This window comes from Meles meles, chromosome 11 (assembly GCF_922984935.1).
Source record: "Meles meles chromosome 11, mMelMel3.1 paternal haplotype, whole genome shotgun sequence".
In the NCBI taxonomy this organism is placed as follows: domain Eukaryota; kingdom Metazoa; phylum Chordata; class Mammalia; order Carnivora; family Mustelidae; genus Meles; species Meles meles.
Genome location: NC_060076.1, coordinates 88,655,555 through 88,679,649, shown reverse-complemented (window position 1 = coordinate 88,679,649; position 24,095 = coordinate 88,655,555). Strand labels below are relative to the sequence as shown.

Genomic DNA, 24,095 nt, shown 5'->3' with positions numbered 1-24,095 from the left:
TTGGGCTGATGGTCGGCTGTGCTGAGACAGTGTTGTCTGCAGATAATACAGACAGCCCAGGCATAATGGTGTGCTGACTTCTTATTGGCCAGCTGTGGGTCAGTGTAAGGTATGGAATTTACTTTGACAGCGATAGCCATCAACCATGGCAGGTGTGGGGAATTTGAAAAGCACCTGCAGGAATAGGGAGTGCCCTAAGAGGTGACTCTATTTTATTGCTTGATCATGCACTGGGTAGTCTCGAAACACGTGGACCCTGACATCCCAGACACCTGCCTTGAGGAGATCTCCCTCCTGGAGTGGAGAAGGGCCTGAGAAATCGCTCACCTTTCGAAATGATGTAACTGCCAGTAAATCAGTGTTTGGCCCTTCAGCAGTTAGAAACAGCAAGAGATGATCGGAGGCAGCAGAGCTTAGCAGAGGCCTGTTCTACTCTCACCAGCTGGAGTCCTTATCGGTGGAAACGGCTCATGCAGTTGACAGCCCACTTGGTATGTGAATATTAATGTCATGGATATTTATAGAATATGGGGAAGCTATGCATTCTAAGTCCATGTCTTTATCATTTCTTCACGTCTTTTAACACCTGGTATGTGCCCTGCAATAGAGGCGAGCTGGGGAGGGAGATATCTCACCGAAGATGGTGTGTTTAAGTAGACTCTTGAGAGGTGGGTAGAATTGCCAGGAAAAGTACTTGCGAGTTTTGGAGCAGAGAGGTCAAAACTACACGCACTACATCTCAGATATGCAAAAGATGCAGCATAATGTCTTCTATAACTGACCTTGTCATGCTCACCTTCTGGGAGATGGAGGGAGTACCAAAACCCACCATTCAGTGGAAGGTTATACGATGAAAATACTGGAGGAACTGTCACCTCTGAGAATTTCCCTTCCTCGTTGACAGGTGAGCCTACCATTCACGTGAGAGAAGGGAATGACCAAAGACTGTAGTGAATATTTGCCTCTTCTCCACTCTCTTCCAGTCTCCATGCCCTCTTTGCCATTCAGGGAATCATGGTTCCATCACCACTAATTGTAACATAAACTTAAGGAGGAAGATGGGATACAATGTCTACCTCCTTGAGGAAGTCCCTCAGGGCTGGCCAATGAATTCTTATTAAGCACAACAGAACGCTTTTGTTCTGACTTGCCCAGTAGTTTTTAATTGCTGGGCCTCTCAAAGGTAGGATTTATTTGGACTAACACCCGTGTCCTTGATGGCTGGCTTCAGAGTACATCTGTTTTCAAAAAAGCAATAAATGTCTATTAGTAGTGCTTCTTTTCAGAAAGCACCTGGCTTATCTTCTGAATCAATGGTTGATGTTCAGTAATGTTTGGGTTTTCAAAAAGATTAACTCATCTGGATGCTTCGTTAGTTCCACAGGGAGAATCAAACTTTGACTTATGTTCCCCTATTGATTTTTTTTTTTCTGATACAAAACAGAGATGAAAGAGAGGGAAGTTTAAGTACAAAATTTATTGCAGTAAAGAGACCAAAACAATTTTCTTATGTAAACCAAAATTAGCGTGTTTCATATGACTACCAGAAGTTGTAAAAGCCACCTATGACAAATGCAAACTCTGGCTGAAAGCCCAGTGACAGAGTTGGTTCAGGCCCATGGACGTCTTCAGACCCCAGAAACAATTTCAGGGTAACAGTCTCAGTAAAGGGATAGAAAGAGATGACAAGAGAGAAATAATAAATTGCATTGCTAAGAAATAGTCACCTTCTCATCAGACGACCATGAGTGACCTTCATATCAGTTATTATCTTGAGGTCAAGGATTCAAATCCCAGAGGCCCAAATGCATGTTTCATATAAAGGAACCAGGATTTCCTTTTATGTGGCCTCCTTGTGTATTTTTCAAGATATGCTTAATCTGTACACTCAGCAAAAATGGGAAGAGGAGGCCATAGAGGCCCCATTCCATCTCAACAACCCTCTTCCTCCTTGAAAGCTCTTCATCCTCGCCACCACTATTCAAGTTCCCCTTGGGCCCATTCACTGAGGACTGCCTGTCACCAGCAGGAGCCACTATTCATCATCGGTGGAATGATCAGAGAGAAGGAAACTTCACGAAGAAGTGAGGGTCAAGCTCTTAGGCAGAAAACATGGAGCGTGTATTTACATGTTAAAAGAGAACCCTATTATATGTCAACTATGATGAAAAATTTTAAATTTTTTTAAGTTAAAAAATATAAAATAGAATTCTAGAGCAAGCTCTCTGTCTTCCTCAAAGCCTATAAGGTATTGCACTACTTCTTGTTGGGACCCACTTTCTGAAGCTGGAGAGAAGTCCAAACTGCTCCGTGAGAGAAGGGAGCTGACATGGGGTTAACCTAGCACAAATGTTTGAAGTAAATACACCCTCTTCCACCCTTCTACTGGAAACAACTGTATGCTTTGGGCAAAGTTTCTTAATGCTCTGAAGTCTCAGTTCATGCATCTGTAAAATGGGACTAACCATTGCACTTATTTCTGAAGGGTAAAATGAGGGCTAAACAAAAAGCACAAAAAGTTCACAGCACAGAACCCATGATATAAAAGACATTCTGTAACTGTTAGATAATAATCCCGGCATAAATTCCTGACTTGACTGAGGAAGAAACTGAGACCGAGACAGATGAAAGGTTCTTGTCCAAGCTCTAAAGCATCAGGCTGCTTCTCTTCCCACTGCCCTGCCACCCGACATGTCCTCTTGTGTTAAAACCCATAATAAAATACAATAAAGCTGAGGAAAAATCAGTGGGTTTTAAAATAAATATCCCAAGTCTAAAAATGCATGGCTCTGTATCTTGAGACACAAAGAATTGTCTCTTAAGTATCAAAGTACTACAGTATAGTCTCCTTTCTTTCAATTCTAGAGATTTGCAGGGGGATTTATTGAAATTCACATGAGTATTTCAATGCCTTTCAAGATTTAGATCAAAATCTATACTAATACTACTTATGGCTAGTACAGTTTCCCCCTCTGAATTCTGTGTCTTATGGATTTTTAAGTATTCTGTCTATCCCACTCGAGTCCCTAAGAAACCTTGTCATCTCTGCTTGTACAGCCATCCCATTTTTAAGATATTCGTTGAAAATTTTGTGTTTGAGTCATTTTGAAGGGAAATACTATAGTTGTTTTCCACATAGAAATAAAATACACAAATTAAAGTAATACGAAGTAACACCGACAGCTTCCAGGAGCACATCTCCCACCGTGCGGGTTACGGTGTCCCTCTGGCAATATGGTAAGTGGAGAGAACTACAACACCAGCCAACAAAACCCGCAAAGTAAGCCACAAAAACCCCTCGTTTCCAGCACACTTTCCTTTCGTGGTTGTTGGGTGATGTCGTGCCTGAAGGCACTGGGCCGCCTCACGAGCAGCCCTCGTTTCTCTCTTCTAGGGGCTGAGGTGATGGGAGGGGTTGAGCCGAGCTCCAAAAAACCGGTCCCAGAGCCCATCTGGCTCTGATTAGCACGAATCCTTTGAAATGTTGCCGGCTGCTGACTGCACCCTCCCGGAGCCCCTGCAGGCCAAGCACATCGGCGGAACTGCACGGCTGTCATCCCCAGCATCTCCTTGGCTAGTGCTCCTGGGGGTGCCGAAGGATGCTTTCCCTCCCATAGTCTGGTGCCCGCCTTTCTTACCAGCAGCTGTAGTCCACGAACGTGCACCCTGAGCACGAGGGAGTGTCGCCTGCGTCAGCATCCCCGGCTTTGCCTCTCAGCATCCTGCAGTGGTGTGGCTGCTGTCACCCCGCCTGCTACAGACTGCTCGTAGGAAGGGGGGGGCTCTGGGTGGGCATCACTTGCAGCCTCGGATTCAAGGCCCGTCTCCGTGTACAGAGGTGGAGGAACATCCAAGGCGTCTCCCTCTGCAGGGCAAGGTTGCTTCTCGGCGTCAAGACTCTCTTCATACGCAGGAGGGTAGAAATCTGGCCTGGGGATCAAAATGCCACAAACATACATGTGTTATTTAAGTGGTTAATGCCAAAGAGGCATATGCCTGCCTCTCTCAAATCACATTGTGTGAAGTGAAACTGTTAAGAAACATTGATTTTGAAACAGATGTACTTCTTCCCTGGCATCACCAGTTTTTAAAAAAATGTGCTGCTCTTCCAGCAAAACCCTCCTTATCAGCCATCGGATGTGTGCCTCATAGTCCTATTTTTCCCAGTGGGTTACTCCAGGCTATTCCCTCTCTCTCACTCATGGGAACCAGGGACTTTCAGCGTGAGATCATTAAGGGAAAGGACGGGGGGCCTCAGCTGTGCAACTTCCCTCCACCCAGTTAGTCCGTCCAGTCCTTGTCCCCATTCACACACATGTCATTTTCAACTCCATTGCACTTACTGTCTCAAAACCTCCTGGCCAACAAAATAACGAAAACAAATGTATCAACTTGTCAAATTGCTGTCATACCCCTGAACCTAATGGAACATTGTGTGTCAGCTACAGTCTAATAAAACTTATTAAAAACCCAGCTCTGTGCTGTCTCCTTGACTGTATCAGTGGCTTCTCTCTTTCTTTTCACTCTCTTAAGTCTCAACAACCAGTTTCCAAAAAAATGTACTCATTTCTCAAGCCATTTCAAGAAGGATTTAACAATTAGCAACATTCGACAAGATGACCAATGAATACGTTACCTTTGGTGCAAGCGGCTCCCTTTGCGATTGACCTATTGGTGTGGAGAGGGCGGCCAGTCATGTAGATTTCACTGGCCGCCCTCTCCACACCAATAGGTCAATGGCGAAGGGAGCCACTTGCACCAAAGGTGACGTATTCATTGGTCATCTTGTCCAATGTTGCTAATTGTTAAATCCTTCTGGATTCCCCATCATGAATGGGATGGGAGTGGTGCAAGGCGAGGACAAGAAAGGGTGAGCTTGATTAAGTTCTGTATTTATAGGGTGAATCCCTCAACGCCCACGGCAAGTGTTGATGGTGTGTAACCACAACAGAACAGAGCCTGCCCCTTGTAGCCACAGCTCCATTCCAAATATTACCAGGCGCAAAGCCAGATAGCTGAAGGAGAGGTCTACTGTACGGCATAAATCTCGGGCTTCATTCAGAATAGCCAGGCAGTGTCACTGGGCACACGTGTAAAGACCTTGAAGACAGAAAGGTAACTGTTCCCTGGAGTGATCTGAGAGGCTCCGGGATGAGTGCTGCCTGCCCCCAAATCCCATCCGGCTCTTCCAGTCCCATCCGCCCCAACCAGTTCACATTCCCAGTGCCTTGCGTTCCACCATTGCACACGCATTTGCTCTGCTACCTCAATGTGGGTTCACATTTTGAATGCATATCCTTCTTAGAAATGCGGTTTCTCCTGGACTGACTTCCTGGCCATTCTGTGTAGGCTGGGCATGTATTAGATGCAGCAGGAGGAGGCAGTTTAAGGGGTGTCAAGATAGCCATATCATGGATCCCTTTGAAATCACTCAGCACGGTGTGATGTTATGCATGTGTTCCTAAATTTGAGCTGCCTCCTAGAGTCAATCAGTTACTCTTCCTTTTGAAGAGATTTTATTTATTTGACACAGAGAGAGCATAAGCAGGGGGAGTGGCAGGCAGAGGGAGAGGGAGAAGCAGACTCCCCACAGAGCAAGGAGCCTGACACAGGAGTCCATCCCAATGTCCTGGGGTCCTGACCCGGGCTGAAGGCAGATGCTTAACCAACTGAGCCACCCAGGCACCCCCGCAATCAGTTACTCTTATCGGGAATTCACACTCTGGAGGCAATCATCTAACATTTATACAAGAAAAAAAAAAATCACTCGAGAAGCACCCTCTGTAATCACTTTAGTTATCGTAATCTTTTTTTTTTTAAAGATTTTATTTATTTATTTGACAGATAGAGATCACAAGTAGGCAGAGAGGCAGGCAGAGAGAGAGAGGAGGAGGAAGCAGGCTCCCTGCCAAGCAGAGAGCCCGATTCGGGGCTCGATCCCAGGACCCTGGGATCATGACCTGAGTGAAAGGCAGAGGCTTTAACCCACTGAGCCACCCAGGCGCCCCAGTTATCGTAATCTTTTATCAAACCTGGAAACCTCGCCAGTTAGTATAATAAACATTGGAAATAAGGTTTGGTTATTGTAAGTAGTATTTTTATCAGTTAGCATAATAATGTAAAAAATCAGCCATCATGGGTAAAATGATTTATATTCAAGATATGTAGTAGCTAAGATAATTCAGATGAAGAAGGCAAAAGAATTTATGGAGTCTTGCAGCCTTTGTCTTGAGGGTGATCCCTGAAGTTTTATCCCTACGTGGTCCTGTGTTCAGCCAAGAAGTCGGAGGGTTTTGGTTGTCTGATACTGGCAAACTGAGTTTTGTTTCATTGGAGCGAAATACATGTAACATTAAATTTACCCCTGCGGCCATTTTAAGTGTACAGATCGGTGGCATTCGGTCCATCCACCCTGTTGAGCAACCATTATCCCTCTCCAGAACTTTTCCATCACCCCAAATTGGAATCTGTACTCAGTTAACAATAAGTCCCCCTCCCCCCCTTCCCGCTGCCCCTGATCACCACTGTTCACTTTCTGCCTATGAATTCCACTGCTCTAGATAGCTCATGTAAGTGGAATCATACACGTATTTCTCCTTTTATGTCTGGCTTCTTTTACTGAGTATAATGTCTTCAGGGTTCATCCATGCTGTAGCATGTGTCCGAATGTCCTTCCTTTTTGCAGCTGAATAATATTCCAGCCCATGGATAGACCACACTTTGCTTATCCATTCATCCACTGACGGACATAAGGGTTGTCTCCACCTTTTGGCTATCATGAAGAATGTTGCTATGAACACTGGTGTACAGCTGTCTGTTCAAGTTCTTCCTTTTAATTCTTGTGTCTACATCCCCAGAAGTAGGATTCCTGTATCAAATGGTCATTCTGTATTTAACCTCAATGCCATTTTCCATAAAAAGATCACACCATTTTACGTTCCCACCAGCAGTGCACAAAGTTTTGAATTTTTTTAAAGATTTTATTTATTTATTTCAGAGAGCGAGTGAGCAAGAGAGAGGGGGAGAGAGAGAGAGAAAGGGAGAGCACCAGCTGGAGAGGGAGAGGGAGAAGCAGACTCCCCACTGAGCAGGGAGCCCAACTCAGAGCTTGATCCCAGAACCCCAAGATCATGATCTGAGCCAAAGGCAGACACTTAACCAACTGAGCCACCCAGGGGCCCCCAGGTTTCAGATTTTTGTATACTCTTGCTAACACTTGTTGTTTTCTGTGTGTTTTTCTAAGTAAGAACCATCGTAATGGGTATGAGGTGGTAAGGTTAACTGAATTACCCCTGAAATGTTACTGCCTTGTGTTGAATAAATCTCTCATGTAAGGTGCGATCAGAACACCTAGAAAGATGGTAAGCTGGGACCTCACTGAGTTCATGAAGAGGTTGCAGGTCTCATTCAATGCCTGTTTGTTCATTTGTTGTGTGGCAGAATTTGGTTTTGAACTTTCTTTCCTTGTGACCTAGTAGCCAGGGTATGGGGAATCACCCACCACCACCTGCCTCTAAGGACTGCTGCCATGATACAACAAAAGAACCTGAGAGTCAGGGCTCTTCTATTGGCTTAGGTCGGTTTTCCATGGGGGAAGAAGTGGTTTTTCAGGTATAAAAACCCTCTACCTCATGGTTTTCCCCAGAGGCAGCACCATTCTTCCTAAGGACTAAGCCCAGAGTAATTTCCCGACCAGAAAGCTTCAGCTCTAGACACACAGCCCTGTAGGGCATGGATATTTCTCTACAGTGGGACTAAGTTCATTCAGCTTTTCCAGAATTCAGCCCCAGTACAACCCTCCTCATCTTCTGGCCTCCCCGTACATACCTGTCAACTGTGGCCAGGGGCAGTGCCCCAAGAGAAAGGTGTCTTCTGAGCACATCGGTGAACACCCCCTTGCTTTCCCTTGCCTGGCGGTAGGTGCTCCAGAAAATTCCACCCAGAAGGATCACAAACCCCAGTGGCAGAAGCATGTAGGCCAGGATCAGGTTCCCTCGACAGTTGAATATCGATCCTGAGGAAATGAAGAAGGCCCCCAGGCAGATCATCAGGAAGCCCGTCAGGAGGGCAAGGGCACAGAGAACGAGACTAGTTCTGTTCTGCATCCCTGCTCCTTTGGAACTCGTCCACTCCCCCGGTTCCTTGCCCGGAGAGAATGCTCTCATTAGCCAGCTCAAAGCTTTATATGCCCTGGGACCAACTGGCCTTTGGACAATTAAGTGAAGCAGGCACTTAGAAGCTATTCATTAACCATTGGAAGTTACCGTAATATCCTTGGAGGATTAACCTAAAAACACAGCATTGTGTAATGCAGGAAGGAGTGGCTTCTGGTTGCTGGCTTGCTCCTCTGAGCTGGGGAGGACCCTTAGCCAGCCCAGCCAGCCCCAGTTATTTGAGGGAAGGTCTCTCACCTTTTGATTTTAAGGGCACTCATCTCTTAATCCCCATGGCTAGAGAAATTAGCGTTTCTTGATGAACTGTCTTCTTTGTGGCTTGGCAAGAGATCCTTTCCTGATTTCTTCTCTCTACTAAAAAGACATTTTTAAAGCTCCTAACAAGTTCGTCTTGTCTCTCTCAATGAAACTCTATTGCCTTTACCTTATGTTACTGGAAACGTCCCGAGAGAAAAGCCACTGGGGTGAACTCCCTGATTCCTTCTCTGTTGATAAGGAAATGGGCATCCACAGGAGGAGGAAAGAGAATTCTGGAGAGAAGAACTGTAAGAAAGCTTCGGGAATTTGGGGGGGGGGGGGTTTCTGCTGATGGTTGTAAAAGGCGATGATCTGGGGGCTCCTATGTGGCTCAACCAGTTAAGCATCTGTCTTTGGCCAGGGCCTTGATCCCAGGGTCCTGGGATCCAGCAGCTTCAGGCTCTGGGCTCAGTAGGGAGTCTGTTTCTTCCTCTGCCCCTCCCCCTGAGTTCATGCTCGCTCGCTCTCTCTCTCAAATAAATAAATAAATAAATAAAATCTTTTAAAAAGGCGATGGTCTGGTGACTTCTCTGACCCTGGTTTTGTATCTTTCCCACTGCTGGGCCCAAATGTTGAGATCCTAGGGTCATTCTGGTTAACACATAGGTGTTCGACAGGAATTTTTGCTATGGCTCCACTGCTGGCATCCATTCCTGGCTTACCTTTCCCGCTCTCATGAAAGGCCAAAGTATTTAATAAAAGAGCATTTCCTAAAATGTGAAGCATGTTTCTACCTCCAAGCGAAAACAAATCAACACACGTGAGAAACGCCACCTCTTCAACCCCTACCCTCCCTCACACACACCTTAGAGTTGCACGAGGCACACTAGCATATTAAAAGCTCTGAAAAGTCCCACAAATAAAATACATATGAAGTAAAATTTGTTTTGGTAGATGTCTCTAAAAAAATGTTCCCTGTCCTCTCCCCTGCACCATCTGCTCGCCTGCAGCTTTGCCTCAAAAAGTCTTTACAGAACCAGCCTTCTGTTTCGTGTCTGGAATTTGTTTCCTGCATCTTGACTGTCTTTGGTTACGGACACCCTATTCGAGATCTGGTTCGTGCCCTGATTCCTTCCTTTTTTATGTGAGGTTTTGGCATGTCCCCGCTGAAATTCTCCTGCCCATGGGGACTCTGGGTCACTTTTGTGCAGACAGACTGTCTTCAGTCCCTCTTTGTCACTGCTACCCCACTACTCCATTACATGATTCCGTTTACTTTCCTGATGGAAAAAGGGATTCTTTGTGCCGTGCCTAGTGGTGCCAGGGTCAACCTTTAGCTTTATCCCCACCATCTCGTTAGCTCTCCCTTCATGTCATGGGCTAGGAGAGAGAGAAAGACACTGGGTCAAAAATGATATAAGGCGGGGCACCTGGGTGGCTCAGTGGGTTAAGCCGCTGCCTTCGGCTCAGGTCATGATCTCAGGTCCTGGGATCGAGTCCCGCATCGGGCTCTCTGCTTGGCAGGGAGCCTGCTTCCCTCTCTCTCTCTCTCTGCCTGCCTCTCTATCTACCTGTGATCTCTCTCTCTGTCAAATAAATAAATAAAATCTTTAAAAAAAATTATATAAGGCACTTCCCTGTTTCCCTTCCTAACTTCTACTTTTATGCTTCAATACTTATCCTGATCTACTTTCATCTAGTCTTGATATTATCCTTGCAATCTGAAGACAACACTTTCCCTCCTTTTCCAATTGGTCTCGAGGTTTTCAGATTTCTAACATGGCCCCTGATGATCACTGCCTTCTGGTACCCATGTCTCCCTGCATGGGGGCTGGACATATTGAGAGTAGGCTGGACATAGTGACTTGATTCTAACCAATGATTTATGGTGAGATGTCACTTCTGTGATTAGCTTGCAAGAGATTATAACTTTGTCTCCCTATCAGACTCTTCCTATTGTCCTCATGGCTTATGCCCTTTGAAGAAGGAAGCTGCCTTATTAGAGAGACCCATAGGACAAGGAACTAAGTGAGGGCAGCTTGTGGCCAACAGTCAGTGAAAAACTGAGGACCTTAGTCCATCAGCCAGTGAGAAACTGCTTCCTGCCAACAATTATGGGAATTTGAAATCAAATCCTTGCCCAGCTGAGCCTTGAGATGACTATAGCTAAGCAACACCTTGCTTGAGAGACCTCGAGTCATGGACCTAGCTGTGTCATGCCCAGATTCCTGCCCCACAGAAACTGAGATGATGAGTGTATGTTGTCTGCTTTAAGTTGTTATGTTTTGTGGCAATTTCTTAGGCAGCAATCAATAACAAAAACCCCTCTTTGGGACTTGGAAACCAAAGGGGACAATTGGAGTTAAGTGTTTGCATAGGATCTGGAACATAGAACTCATGCTGTGAAGGTTGGCTATCATCATACTCACCAATATGGTTATTGTCATTGGTGCTGTAATTGCAAAGAGCTGAGAAAGACCCAGGATTTCCAACTTGAAGGTCTGCGGTAGGAGATGGGTCCCAAGAGAAGACAAGTGTTAGAGCCCCAGAGTGAATCTTACATAGCGGAGTAAGGAGAGTAGCACTCTTGATGGGGACCATCCACCCATAAGGCTGGGCTTCTTTGTTTTAAACTCAGACTGGAAGATGAATAAGGCTGGGCGTTATGACAGGCCAGGTCTAGTTCTTGTGATCACACCAGTATTTGAGCAAGTAAGCATCTCTGTTCTTTCCCCCTCCAGTTCCAATGAAGGATAACTAATGCCCTACAATTTGTCAGATGGGTTCTCCCCTCCAGTACCCTTTAAGGAGGTCATTACCCGTCATTCCAGAGCAGTACATTTCTTTTTAAGCAGTGGTAATATTTTGTTTGTTTTGGTGAGAAATTGGGTAGGAAAGAGCAAGATCTAGGAGCCAGCAGGAAGAGGAAAGGACTTAGTTACTTTATACAAAATAAAGAGCAGGATCTTGGGCTCAGAAAAGTTGAGGAGTTTATCTGGGGTGAAGTGGGGCACCAAGGAGAAAGTACAAAAGGGATCTGTAGTTTATGTATATGTAGTTTATGAGGAAAGTAGATGAGAAAGGGTGAAAATCGATATGGAAATAATGAAATACTGCTGGGAACCACATATCTCCTTCGTGACAGTTGAGACATCCTCTTGAAAGACTAATTTTGAAGTTACATTATATATTATCAAATATATGTTATTAAATAATTATGTATATTTTTTGCTGTGACTCTGCTTCCCAAAGCACATGCATTACTACTCCCTGAGCATGATTCCTCTTTGAGCCTCAAAAATGGGGATAGTGACATAGCACAGACACTGAGAGAACGCACCATGGTCTTCATCAGTCTGGAAGGGGCAGGACCCCAAGCAGAAGGGCAGTTGTAATGACAGAAGAGAAAAGCAGGCCACATTCTCAGGGTTGGGGAAAAATCAAAAGAATCCCATAAAGAGCCAGTATCACACCAAAACATCACCTTAAAGGGTCTGTTTCAGGAGACCTACGAGCCTTTGGCTGGAGGAGGATGAAAGGACTTATGTTTTTATGCTCTGCCTACCTTCTTGGTCTGCCTTGACCCCCTCCCTCCCCCATGGGCAATGTTCCTGTTCTTGTCCACCTCACCACTCCCAGGGCTGAGTGTGAGAATGAGGCGCCAATAATAGTGACTTCGTGTAGGGGTGGAGAAACTGACAGACAGATTTCTGAGTCACCTAAGTTCATACAGTGAGCTCAGGACTGATGGGAAAAAGAATGTTCCAGAGGAGTAAGGACAGAGGCCCTCCTTTGATAAGAGAAATGTTCTGGGACCCAGTAGAAGCCAAGCCATCGTCCTTCTGGCCCAACGCCCCATCAAGAGGTCCATCTAGGAAATGTCTTGCTTTTAAACCAGTTTATTTATTCATTATTATAATTCCTAAAAATCCACCCATCAGCAAAAGTGCCTGACTTGGCAATAGGCAGTAATATGTTATTTGATTGACAGCCAAGCTGTCTTAAGACATAATCACTCTTTCAACACTGTTCCTTTGAGCGTGACTGACCCACGAGCGCTGCTGAACATTGAGTGCAGCCTAGTTCCAAGCACTGTTTTGCCCTCCACGTCAGAGCCCCTCTAAACCTCTCCCTTCTTTCGGACTGTCCTGTGCGATATGTAACTGCACTCCAGCCTTTGTTTACTGGACACACGGGCCAGTACCCTTCTCTTGAAAACAAAAATCGTATTGCTTTGGAGGAGAAGCCAATGGGGACTTTGGAAGGAAGCTAATGGTGTGTAGAAGCTATTGCATAGGAGGGGTCAAGAGTTGAGGGAGAGCGGCCAGATTCCAGAAGGTCACCCGGGTTTAGGAAGTGAGGCCTCGTGGGAGGCGGGGAAGGTGAGCATGTGTGCGTAGCCAGCCATGTCACCCGGGTCTACGTTCATGGTGGTGATTACTGAGTGATTTCTGGATTAGCCTTTCACACGTGTGGGTTCACTGAGCACTGGTCACTTCCTTCGCCTTCTTGTTTTCTTTGCTTTTGAACCTCCCCCCCCCACCACGCCTCTCTTTTCCCTCTCACTCACTCAGGAAGATTTACATGAAGGCATTTTTAGGTTGGCAGAGAATAATCAGCTTCTCAGAAAATGTGTGGCACCACATGGTAAAGTGATATCAGACCAGCACACGAGGCTCATTCTCACCTTGGAGAGGACCTAGTGAGTCTCTAGGCAAGAGAACACCAAGCAAGGCCAGGACTGGTGAGGGCTGTGAGGGACTCCCTCAGATCACAAGACGTATGGGGTATCAAAACAGTTAGTAATGAGATTAATCGTATTTTTAATTATATATATATATATTTTAAAATATTTTATTTATTTATTTATTTGACAAAGATCACAAGTAGGCAGAGAGGCAGGCAGAGAGAGAGAGAGAGAGAGAGAGGAGGAAGCTGGCTCCTCGCGGAGCAGAGAGCCCGATGCGGGACTCGATCCCAGGACCCTGAATCATGATACCTGAGCCGAAGGCAGAGGCTTAACCCACTGAGCCACCCAGGCGCCCCTAATCGTATTTTTGAATAATGTTTTTAAAAAAATCATACTGGCCACCTGTTTCTGCAGGTGAAGTTTTAGTGAGGAAATTGAGTCATGTCTGTGGACCAAACGAGAAGACAAATCCTTAAGACAAAACTTAAGCCACAGATGAGCCAGAAAAGACTTAATTTCTTTGCAGATCTATGGAAAACTGAAAAGAGGCTGTAGCCTCTTTGGATCAGAACAGAAGCTTAAGGCAGAAGTGGATGACTTGCTCTGACTCCGCTTGGCATGGTGGTCAATGACCTGTAAATATGATATGGGTTCTGTGTCCCACCTTATGAAATTCTCTTTAATATCGAACTTCTCTTGAGAACCATGACAACCCAGCAGCAATGAGCATCTGTAGCACTCAGATTATTGTCTCTATCTACCATCCCACCGAAAAAGCCGAACATCTTTATAGAGGTGGCTGATTCCAGGGCTCGGGCAGAAGACCCAGGAGATGGAATGTTGAATGGGAAAGCAAGGAAGTGAGCTAACACTCCAGAAGTTATGCCTAAGAGGTATAGGAGGCACCTTAAAAGGGTCTCTGCTAGCTCAGGTTTTCTGATCCTCAGCAATATTCACATTTTGACCCAAATAATCCTGTGCAGTAGGGAATCTTTCCTGTAAACATGTGTTTAATAGCAACCCTGGCCTCTGTCTACCCACTAGATCCCTAGTCCTGGAAATCAAGAATATCTACAGGCATTGCTAAATGTCTCCGTGGGGGTCAAAATTGCCCTTTGTTGAGGATCAGTGCACCAGTCCAAGATGTGACAATCCAAGCACCAGAATTTCAGAAACTGAAATGAATTGGAACAAATAAAATACATAAAAATCTACAGGTTCATTATATTTCTTCAGCACTAAACAACAGTCATCTCTGGTTTTTTAATGTCTTTCTGTCTATTCCCTTTGTCCCTTCTTTTATCAACTCTTTAAATGGATGTGGGAGCTTTTGGAAATTTATCTCCGCACTGTGTTCTGGAAGAGTCCCTTCATAGCCCAATGTTCCAACTCATTAGTTTAACATTCACATGTGCCCATTTGGTTATTTGGATCAACTTTTAAGGAACGGTGATTATATTTTTAATGATCTAGAAGTCTGTGTGTTTCTTTCCCATGGCTGCTTCTGCATTTTATGGCCGCAGTACTCATCCTAGCAAATGAAAGTTCTGGTGATAGGAGCCAATTTTCAGGGTGTGTCCAGTAGCATCGTGCAGATGGGCAGGTAGATGATTTTGGTTTGGGAGGATTCTCTCCCCAGCATATGAGGTCTGGGATCCTCTCATATCAGAAGTGTCTGATGCTCTTTTTCTCTTGTCACCTCTTCCCACCCTGATTCCTACTGTCGTACGTGTAGAGTTAGTAAGTTCTGCTCTACTTCTCCATCCAGAGTCAGTCCTTCTCATAAGGCAGCCCTCTGGTTCACTGTCTAAAGCAGTTATGAGGCTTTAACATGGAAGCAAACACCACTGTGTCCAGATATTCAGCGGATGAGGGACATGGGCAAATTGCGATAGGCCCAGGGGTTCATAATGCAATCTTTTAATTTATTGACCAGATAATGATTGGCAGGACCCCTCCCTATCCTGTACCAGTTAACCCTGAGCTTGAAGTTCCTCTAGTTAGTGGACAAATAGCTGTTACCTTTGCAGTAGCCTTTTTCTGGACTTTTTTTTTTTTTTAAAGCTTTTACTGCTCTGTCCATCCAATTCTCTTTGTTCTGTTTTCCAGGAAATCATCAAATTATCCAATCTTCGATTGTAACTTTTGGCATTTCAGTGGAATTTTGGGAGGAAGGAAAAGTAGACAGGTGTGCTCAGTCTGCCAATCTGATCCCAAATGTTTTCTGAGTGTATAAGGACGTAAGTGGATATTATGTACAAAATTAAGATCAGACCATCTCTGTAATTTTGTATTTTACTGTTTTCACTAGAACGACATATGTTTTTGGGAACATTATTTTTCATGGTTGCACGTTTCTGTTTTGTTTTTTAAAGACTTTATTTATTTAGACAGAGCACGTGTATGTGAGCAGGAAGGAGAGCAGAGAAAGAAGGAGAGAGAGAATCGCAAGCAGACTCTGCACTGAGCGAGGAGCCTGACACGGGGCTCAAACCCACGACCTTGAGATCATGACCTGAGCCAAAACCAAGAGTTGGATGCTTACCTGACTGAGCACCCAGGCACCCCATCATGATGGCATGTTTGAATGAGTCCTCGTAGTTCATCAGGCTGGAGCATAATGACTGATTTTCTTTATTTCCTCAGCATTGAATAATAAGGTCCTTAAAGACAGAGAAAAATGTCATCCTGAAGACTAACTGAAGTATCTTCCCCGTGTAGCTCTAAGAGCTCCTTACTCAATTTGATTTTTTTTTTTTCTCTCTTCCAGCTGAATAGGTCAGAACCAAAGCAGACTTAGGATTGGAGATGAAGTGAGACCAAGAAAGAAGATTAGCTGGGGAGAGGATAAGACTAATGGAGGCATTCCTGACTTCTGACTTGATTTCCCCTCTCCTACTTTTTGGTGCTATTTGCAGAAGTGGATCCTTAGTTGGGTTGGGAACCATGATGTTCGGAGTTTCCTTCCTCTTATTAAAGCCCTCGAAATAGGAACCTATCTTTGGGGTACAATGTTTCTGGCAGCACATATCAAAATATGTATAAAGTATTTCGGAGGGGATGTGTTTCTACATTACAGGTGTATTAACAAGTCTAAAGATGATGTTCATCTACCCACGTTGCTATTTACTGCCCCAGAAGGATGAGTCATTCTCTGTTTACACTGAGGGACTGAAGTTACATCAGCTCACAAGCCAGGAGTGTCATCAACTTGTAAAAATGCCATCACAGTAACTGTAAGTTCTCAGGGGATGGTGACATGCAGATATTCAGCGGATGAGGATGTTACCTTTATTTATGTGTATTGGGATGCAGAGTACTCACGCGAGTGTTGGAAATCAAAACAAAAAGGCAAAGGGCAACACTGTACTCACAGAAAAGATTTTATCATCGAACCCAGGATAATTTTTCAAATTTTATAAACATAACTGAGACTGTCCCAAGTAGATGATTCCCTTTTTCTCCCCACAAAAACTGACAAAACAAATGCAGGGTCTTATTTTTTTTCTCTCCCTCTTTTTTTAATACATTATTTCAGATGAGGCACCGGTGTCTAGTACAGAGGGGAAAATTAAAAACAGTCCTATTTTTCAACGAGAAACTGAAATTTAGCCACAAATTACTATCTGAACACATTTAGTAGCCACACATTTCGAAAAAAAATCAGTAAGGGCCCAAATTTGTTTATTTTTTGAAAGACGAGTGAAAGAAGGATGGAAGGGACATTTTGCCTCTGGTCCTTAGGTAGGGAATAACGGCGTCAATGGAAATATGTGCAGTATAATCACATTTCTCACTTTTCACATGGCTGGATGTGAAACATAGCTAAAACAACTGTCACGTATCGCGTTCCACCACGTGCCAGTTACCATTCATTTACTACCTTTACTTCTCACAACAACTTGCAAGATAAATATAAGCTCCGGCTGGGGTTGGAGGAGGCCGATGGCTCAGAGGATCAGCGACCAAGGTCATTTAGAGCCAGTCTGCCAGCCAACAGCTAGCTGGCTGCCTATCCTGCAGTCTTCCTCTTACCTCACAGTGCCTCCCTCCACAACTGACTTTAAGGCTGGGAATTTTATTGGTTAGGTTACAGTTGATAAAATTATGAACTGCTGTTTCTAGTGGATTTTTAAAAAAAGATTTTATTTATTATTTGACAGAGAGAGAGAGAGAGATCACAAACAGGCAGAGAGGCAGACAGAGAGAGAGGAGGAAACAGGCTCCCCGCTGAGCAGGGAGCCCGATGTGGGGCTCCATCCCAGGACCCTGAGATCATGACCTGAGCTAAAGGCAGAGCCTTAGCCCACTGAGCCACCAGGCACAATTCTAATGGATTTCTGAAAACATTATTGACTTGCAGTATTTACTGATCACCTCCCATTTGTAAGTATATCCCTCACAATGGGCTAGGCTTTGCTTCGTAGCAAACAGCCCTGGATGTCAGTGAGCATAAATAACAAACATCTAGGTCTTGTTCACTCAGCATGTCCATCATGGATCAGCTGCGGGTCTGCTATAAGTTGACATTATCCCAGCTGAGGGAGGAGCTGTTCTCTAGAACATTAACAGTCACAACAGCCAAGAGAAAAGATGAAGCTGAAGGGTCTTGCCTTGGTGATTGGAATTTTGGCCCCAGATGTCATACACCGCTTTACGTACAACTCTTTGGTGACAGCGGACCAAACGTCCTTAACCAACCACTGGGGTCCAAGAAGGGCAAAAGACTCTAATAGTCAGAACTATTTGGTGAGCAGCACTAACTCTATCAACAGGTAAGCAGCCAGGTGCTGGGAGGAGCACAAAGAATAAGACATGGTCTGTGCTCTGAGAAAGTTTACCTCTGAGTCAGGAAAAAAGCTACCTTAATGCAAAGAAGAGTAAGTGTCAAACTAGGATAAGCATCATGTGAAAGGAATACAGAGGAAAGAGTTCATTTTTAATTGATTGAATTTCACTGTTAATTTTAAGTGGCAAGAAGCCTCTACAGAGCTTTAAAAGCTCGAAGAGTTTCAACCACCAAAGGATATTTTAGGGAGAAATCTCTTCCAACTAAGGGAACTGTGTGAAAGGAGTTGGCACGTTCAGCCAAAGATGGGTGTAGGGGTGGGAAGGAGAGGCCGGTGGGTAAGATAATCAGTGAAATCAGGGACAGGAAAAACCACTTGGAAGCAGATCGTGGAAGTGTCTGCACCACATAAGGAAACGATGCCTTTATACTGACGTTGCTATATTTAATCAGTGCTATCTCAGAGACTCTCAGATGAGTCAGTGTTGTCTCCAATGAATTGCCATTTTGACATATTCACCATTCTTAGCAGGGTATGTCTCGTGTCACTTAGAGTAAAATAATAGCACTCTCACAGCAGAATTCCTGGTGTACACCAGGTGATCGATAAAGATGGAGGAATGAATGAGTAGGAAGAAATTTGAGAAAGGTGTCATGCATTAGTCCTTTGACACTCAAATTCTGAGTATCCACACTTTTTTGAAGTTGGCTCCATGCCTAGTGTAGAGCTCGGGGTGGGGCTTGAACTCAGGACCCTGAGATCAAGACCCGAGCTGAGATCAAGAGTTGGAAGCTCAACCTACAGAGCCACCCGGGTGCCCCAACATCTTTTTTTGTCTGTTTTTTAAACAACTTATGAAAATTCCGGAAGAGAGCTCCTCGTTTGAAGACTCAGTAAAGTGTCATCCAATTCTACATATTTAATGCCTTCTCTGTCTTCTTTCTTTGGCCTATGATCCATTAATTCTTTTAACGTTTCATTTTAGGTTTGATCTTCCAATTCTTTAACCAAATCTGTCTTTTCTCTTCAATTTTTTCTCGGCCCTCTCGTGGGTCTCAGGATCTCAGAGCCTCCAATCCTGGACAGAAGTCACTAAATGAGAGTTTGTCCCAACCCTTCAGATCTGCTGGGGCCTCGGGGAGAGGGTTTCACATACTGCCTGTAGGTAGGAGTTCTCATCTTGAGTCTACAATCCTCAGTCAACTCAGTAAAAGGAGCTATACTAGGAAACAAACAAAATTCAAAAAGCAAACAAAACCCCCAATCCTGTCTAGGGCTATTCAAGAATACAGAACTTTCCAGCAGAAAAAGGATATTGTCATCCCTGGACTAGGATTTACACCTCAGGGGAACAGAACAGAGTGTCCAGAAGGAATGATATTAACGGCTTGACTTGGCCAAGCTGGGAGTTCACCGTGTTTACCCTAAAGCTCTGCTCTGCTTCCTTGGGCGGGAAATAAAAAGAGGCTCTATTGGATCAGTTAAGCCAAACCTTGCAAAGCATGCACGGCCGTCAGGGATTCGTGACCGATGAACAAGTGGGAGAAGGAATGGACGGAGAGCAGGACAATATGGTAGACCCCATGAGTCCTAGTGCTCTCGCTGGTTCTTCTCAAAGGGCCGCGCCACGCGAGCCACCTGAGAATCTGGAGACCGTGCAGATTCTGATTCAGCAGGTGTGGGGAAGGCTCACAATCTGGAAGCTCTAAGAGCTCCCAGGTGATGCCAGTGTTGCTGGTCCCTCCCTGAACCACACTTCAGCAAGCCGTCTGGGCAACGGCTTCACCTAGCTTCTTCCTTGTAGCGCCTAAAAGTCAGGTGTTTCCCCCCACGGTGTTCGGGGCGAATAATCCCCCCTGCGGCCTCGTGGGATGAGCGTGAATTTGTCCATCAGCGTAAACCCATCGTGGTAATTGTACCCCCTAAGCCAGTGATTGGCTTGGGGCGAGTCATGTGAACCGTCCGGGTCAACCAGATAAAAGGGAAGGCGGGGGAGGGGGAGGAGAGGAGGGCATGTTTTTTGCTCTGGTAAAGCAACCTAAGGGGGAAATTTGTCCCTTCGTGGCTCTGGAGGTTACCTGCTAAGGATGGGATTCCGGGAGCTGCTATATTCCTCTTAGAAGTGTAACGGGGGATCTCCCTGGCCCCTTCCACCTCCCTCTCTGCTGGATCCTCTCTTTTTCTAGGCACCACCTGGTCTAGTTGAGTCTTGAACAAAAGAATCTGGCCGGGCTCTCTTTGGGACCCTCTGGTCTTCTCCTTCGGCGTTCTCCTAAAGAGAGTTTTCAAACTGTAGGATAGTAACTCTCTGTCAGGTCATTCAATCGACCCAGAAGGCCGCGACCCGCGCCGGGAGAGAACAGAGTGTCACGGCATATCACCCGTGGCAGAGGTAAGAATTAGGGGGATTGTCATTTGTGGTGTCCGCGTGATAGAAAATGTATTTCTTATTGGAGGTCCTCATCAGGAGAGCCGGAGAACCACAGGTTTCTGTGCTCTCATAGGTTGCTATGATTCTCAAGCTTCTCTCCCTCTGTTCCTACCTGCATATCTCCGCCAGATCTAAACCTCTACCTTCCCCCGACTGCCCCACAGGGGCAGCCAGAAAGCTCGGCAGGCCACAGTCCTTGTCCTCACCCAACACCCACTCCAAACCTCCTCCCCCTCCTTCTTCTTGCATCAGGAAAGGGCACTACCATCCACCCACCTCAAGGCAAAGTAAACCCTGGGAGTCATTCTTTGTCCTTTACAACCAACATACTCTGTCTCCACATTTTGTTTATTTCACTCCTATGTCTCTTTCAAAGGTATCTTTCTTGCTTCCCTGTTGGTGCTACGGTTTTGATCGAAGCACTGTCCTCTCCCTACCTAAGTCAGCCTTTCCACAACGCCTCTTGGCCCTTTCTCCTTTCCAATCTGCTCTGAGGCTGCAGCCAGAAGGTCCTACTAACCGTGTCACTTCCTATTAAACTGAAGGGTAAAGCCACCAATCAATAACCTGGCGGGGAAGGAACTCGGTAACACTCCCCTCACCATCTCCCCTGCGTGGTCCTCCCGCTTCCCAGCCGGGGCTGCCCTCAACCTTTCCCTCGTATCCTGTTGCCTCCTGTTTGGATCCCCCGGAAATGCTTTTCCTTTCAGGAACTCTCTTCTGTCATTTCTTAGTGCATCAAACCTTTCTTATTTGTTGAAGTCTCAGAAGGCTGATGACTCCTTAGGAAGGCTGTCCTTGGCTCCTGGATGAGATTAAATCGTTTCAGCATAAAGTGCAACATAACGGAATTATTTACTGGTTCTAAGGTTCCCCCCCCCCCCCCCCAGACTACAAGCTTCATCCAGGCAAGGCCCGCATCTGATTTGTCTCTGCCCTGGAACCGCAGTACCAAACGCGGGAGCTGGTATATGGCAGTAGTTTGTTTTTCAGATGGATAAAAGAAGTGTTCAGGAAGACATTTCTTTAACTATGAGGACTGCTTGCAATATTCCTTTTTATTTTTAAGAACAAGCGATTGCCTGCAAGTGAGATGTTGCCCACTGAAATACTCTAGGAGGTTGGACCTGTTAAATATTCCAAATAGGGCTGCCCGCCCAGGCTGCAGGTCCTGCGTCTCCCAGAAGCCGGTATGTTCACAGAGACTGTGATTCTGCTGCTTGTCTTGACAGTTAGATCCTGGCTAGTCAGGTTCCTGCAGTGGTTCACTCTCCAGCTGACCTGTCTGTGTATTATTCAGAACTCGCATTCCGAGCTGTGACTTTGGGACACCAGAAATAGTGTGGTTCTCTCCCGTTTACACTGCCGTCTGTCCTTTTTCCGTCCCTTAGGCTCCGGTCCGTGCCGGGCCTGCTAACCAGTCAGGCCCCTGACTTCTGACAGCCGGGCTCCTTTGTCATGCCCTCCAAAACACAATTCAGGATGGCCCCCAGGGGATGCTACCATAATCACCTTGGCCTTTCTTTGAAGTTGAGAATTAAAATGAGTTTTCTCCAATCGCTCTTAAGTAATATAGTTAAATATTACAATGTGGTTGACCCCTGCCTCCCCGTATCTCCCCTTTGACGTGATTTGGACTTGTGCTGACTGGCCTGCTGACCAGACAAACGTGGTCGAGCTGCGGAAGGAGGAACAGGAAAAGGGACACGTTATACTTTAATAAAGAAAAAAAAAAAAATTGCATGTGCCCAAAAGGCCTGGGACAGGCCGTGGAGGTTCACGTACTGCGTCCCGCAGACACGGCCAAGGCCAGACCTCCCGCAGGGCCCGGCTTCTCTTGTGCCACATCCAGTGCCGGAGCCGGTGCGGGTCTGGACTCTGTCCTGCGCCGGTGAGGAGCCGCGCGGCTGGTTCTCTCGCCTAACGAGGCTGTCAGGCTGTCAGGAAGGGGTGAAGCCTGGCGTCCTCTCACTCCTCCCTACCGTGAGCGGAGACGTCAGTCAGCATCTCCAACACTTGAAGCCCCGCCGGACTCCACGAGGGAGAGTGTTGGTCACTGTGCTCCTATTCCGCGCTGCTGGCGAGAGGTCCATGCAAAAGCAGCCCTCAGGCCTGCATGCGGCCCTGGGGAGGCCTCTGCAAGTTCAAGTTGTATTCAAATCAAGTCGTCAGCTGTGTTTTCCTTGCTCTGTCCTTGGAAGTTTTGGGGAGGCAGAAAGGCCTGAAGGGGCTGCTGTGTCCTCTCGGCTTCGGGGAATGTTCCGTGCTGTGGCTCAGGGAAGCTCCAGGGAAGTCCTCCTTCTCTCCCTCTCTCTTTTAAAATATTGTATTTCTTTGTCAGGGGGAGCACAGGCAGGGGGAGCAGGAGGCAGAGGGAGAAGCAGGCTCCCCGCTGAGCAGAGAGCCCGATGTGGGACTTGATCCCGGGGCCCTGGGACTATGACCTGGGCGGAAGGCAGCCGCTTACCCGACTGAGCCACACAGGCGCCCGGAAGTCCTTTCGCTCTTAATAAGCACTTTGCTCGGGCGCCTGGGTGGCTCAGTGGGTTAAGCCGCTGCCTTCGGTTCAGGTCATGATCTCGGGGTCCTGGGATCGAGTCCCGCATCGGGCTCTCTGCTCAGCAGGGAGCCTGCTTCCCTCTCTCTCTCTCTCTCTCTCTCTCTGTGCCTGCCTCTCTATCTACTTGTGATCTCTCTCTGTCAAATAAAAAAAAAAAAAAAAAAAAAATAAGCACTTTGCTCCGGGTGCTGTTTGCTCCCACTCAGTGTTTCACATGGTCTCCCACTTACTCTCCCTCTTTGCTTGGTCCTGACTCTGGCTCTCATTCCTCTACTCCCTCATTCCAGCTGAATATTTTGGGGTGAAATAAAGTGCTTCTCTGTCTTCACATGCGTCCTGGGTGAGTACCATGCTGTCTCTAGCAAACGAGAGCGGACTTGGCCTATTTACCCTGGGGTCCCTGGGAACAGACTCGGAGACGGAGAGCTGCACAGAGCAGCCTTCGAAGGAGAACACCTCGAAGGAAGTTGTCCTCAGGCGGGGGAGAAGCTGACCCACGAGGGGGCTGCCACCCAGGGGCCTCCTCGGAGCCTGCAGGGAGCTCTGGAGCTGGACGGCCCTCCAGAGGGGTCCCACATGGAGGCCGGGGCCAGGCTTTGGGAAGGGGATTATTCCCACCCTGGGAGATGGCTTCAGTGGAGGGGGGCTCTGGGAGCTGCCCATAGGGGGCCTTGCCAGCAGCTGGAAGGGGAGGTGCCCCAGCTGGGTCTCTGGGGCTCCCCCAGTGTCTGCGATGAGGCTCCTTCAGGTCTTAGGACACATGTCCTGGTCCCCCCCCCCAAAAGTCTGGGGGAATCACTTCCACAAGTAATCTAGATACTGGGCTGCTCCTGAAGAACGAGAACTCGCAGACCAGTCAGAGTCCAGTCTGGGAAAGAAAACCCACACTGGGTGTTGCAACAGAGAGGTTTAGTCTCAGGGATCGGTGAGGCCGGTGTTGGCGAGGCTGACAGAGGATAAAGGGATGTGGGGGTAGGAACGGCAGGAAGGAGCCCTCACTCCTGGAGCTGGAGGACGGAGGGGCCCCATGGGAGGCTACCAAAATCTAGAGGCTCCAAGAAGGGGGTCTGGGAGCCGGGCCCTTGAGAAAGCAAGCCCCGGCAGCTGCCGGTACTTTTGTGGGCGCAGCCGGGCTGGGTCTGGAGCGGGGAAGAGAGCTGGGACCCGACACCAGCTGTCGCTGCTGGGGCAAAGGGGACGTGCGGTGAGGCGG

The 24,095-nt window shown here is 46.6% G+C and overlaps 1 protein-coding gene across 1 annotated transcript; it reads right to left on the bottom strand.

Annotated features, from left to right (window-relative positions):
• Window positions 1-1,458: 1,458 nt before the first annotated feature.
• Window positions 1,459-8,161, bottom strand: TMEM252 (transmembrane protein 252). Its single transcript, XM_046022773.1, has 2 exons — window positions 7,828-8,161; window positions 1,459-3,930 (listed from the first exon to the last, which is right to left on the bottom strand). Exons 1-2 carry the CDS (start codon window positions 8,103-8,105, stop codon window positions 3,693-3,695), a joined length of 516 nt encoding a protein of 171 aa, XP_045878729.1. The 5' UTR covers window positions 8,106-8,161; the 3' UTR covers window positions 1,459-3,692.
• Window positions 8,162-24,095: the final 15,934 nt, after the last annotated feature.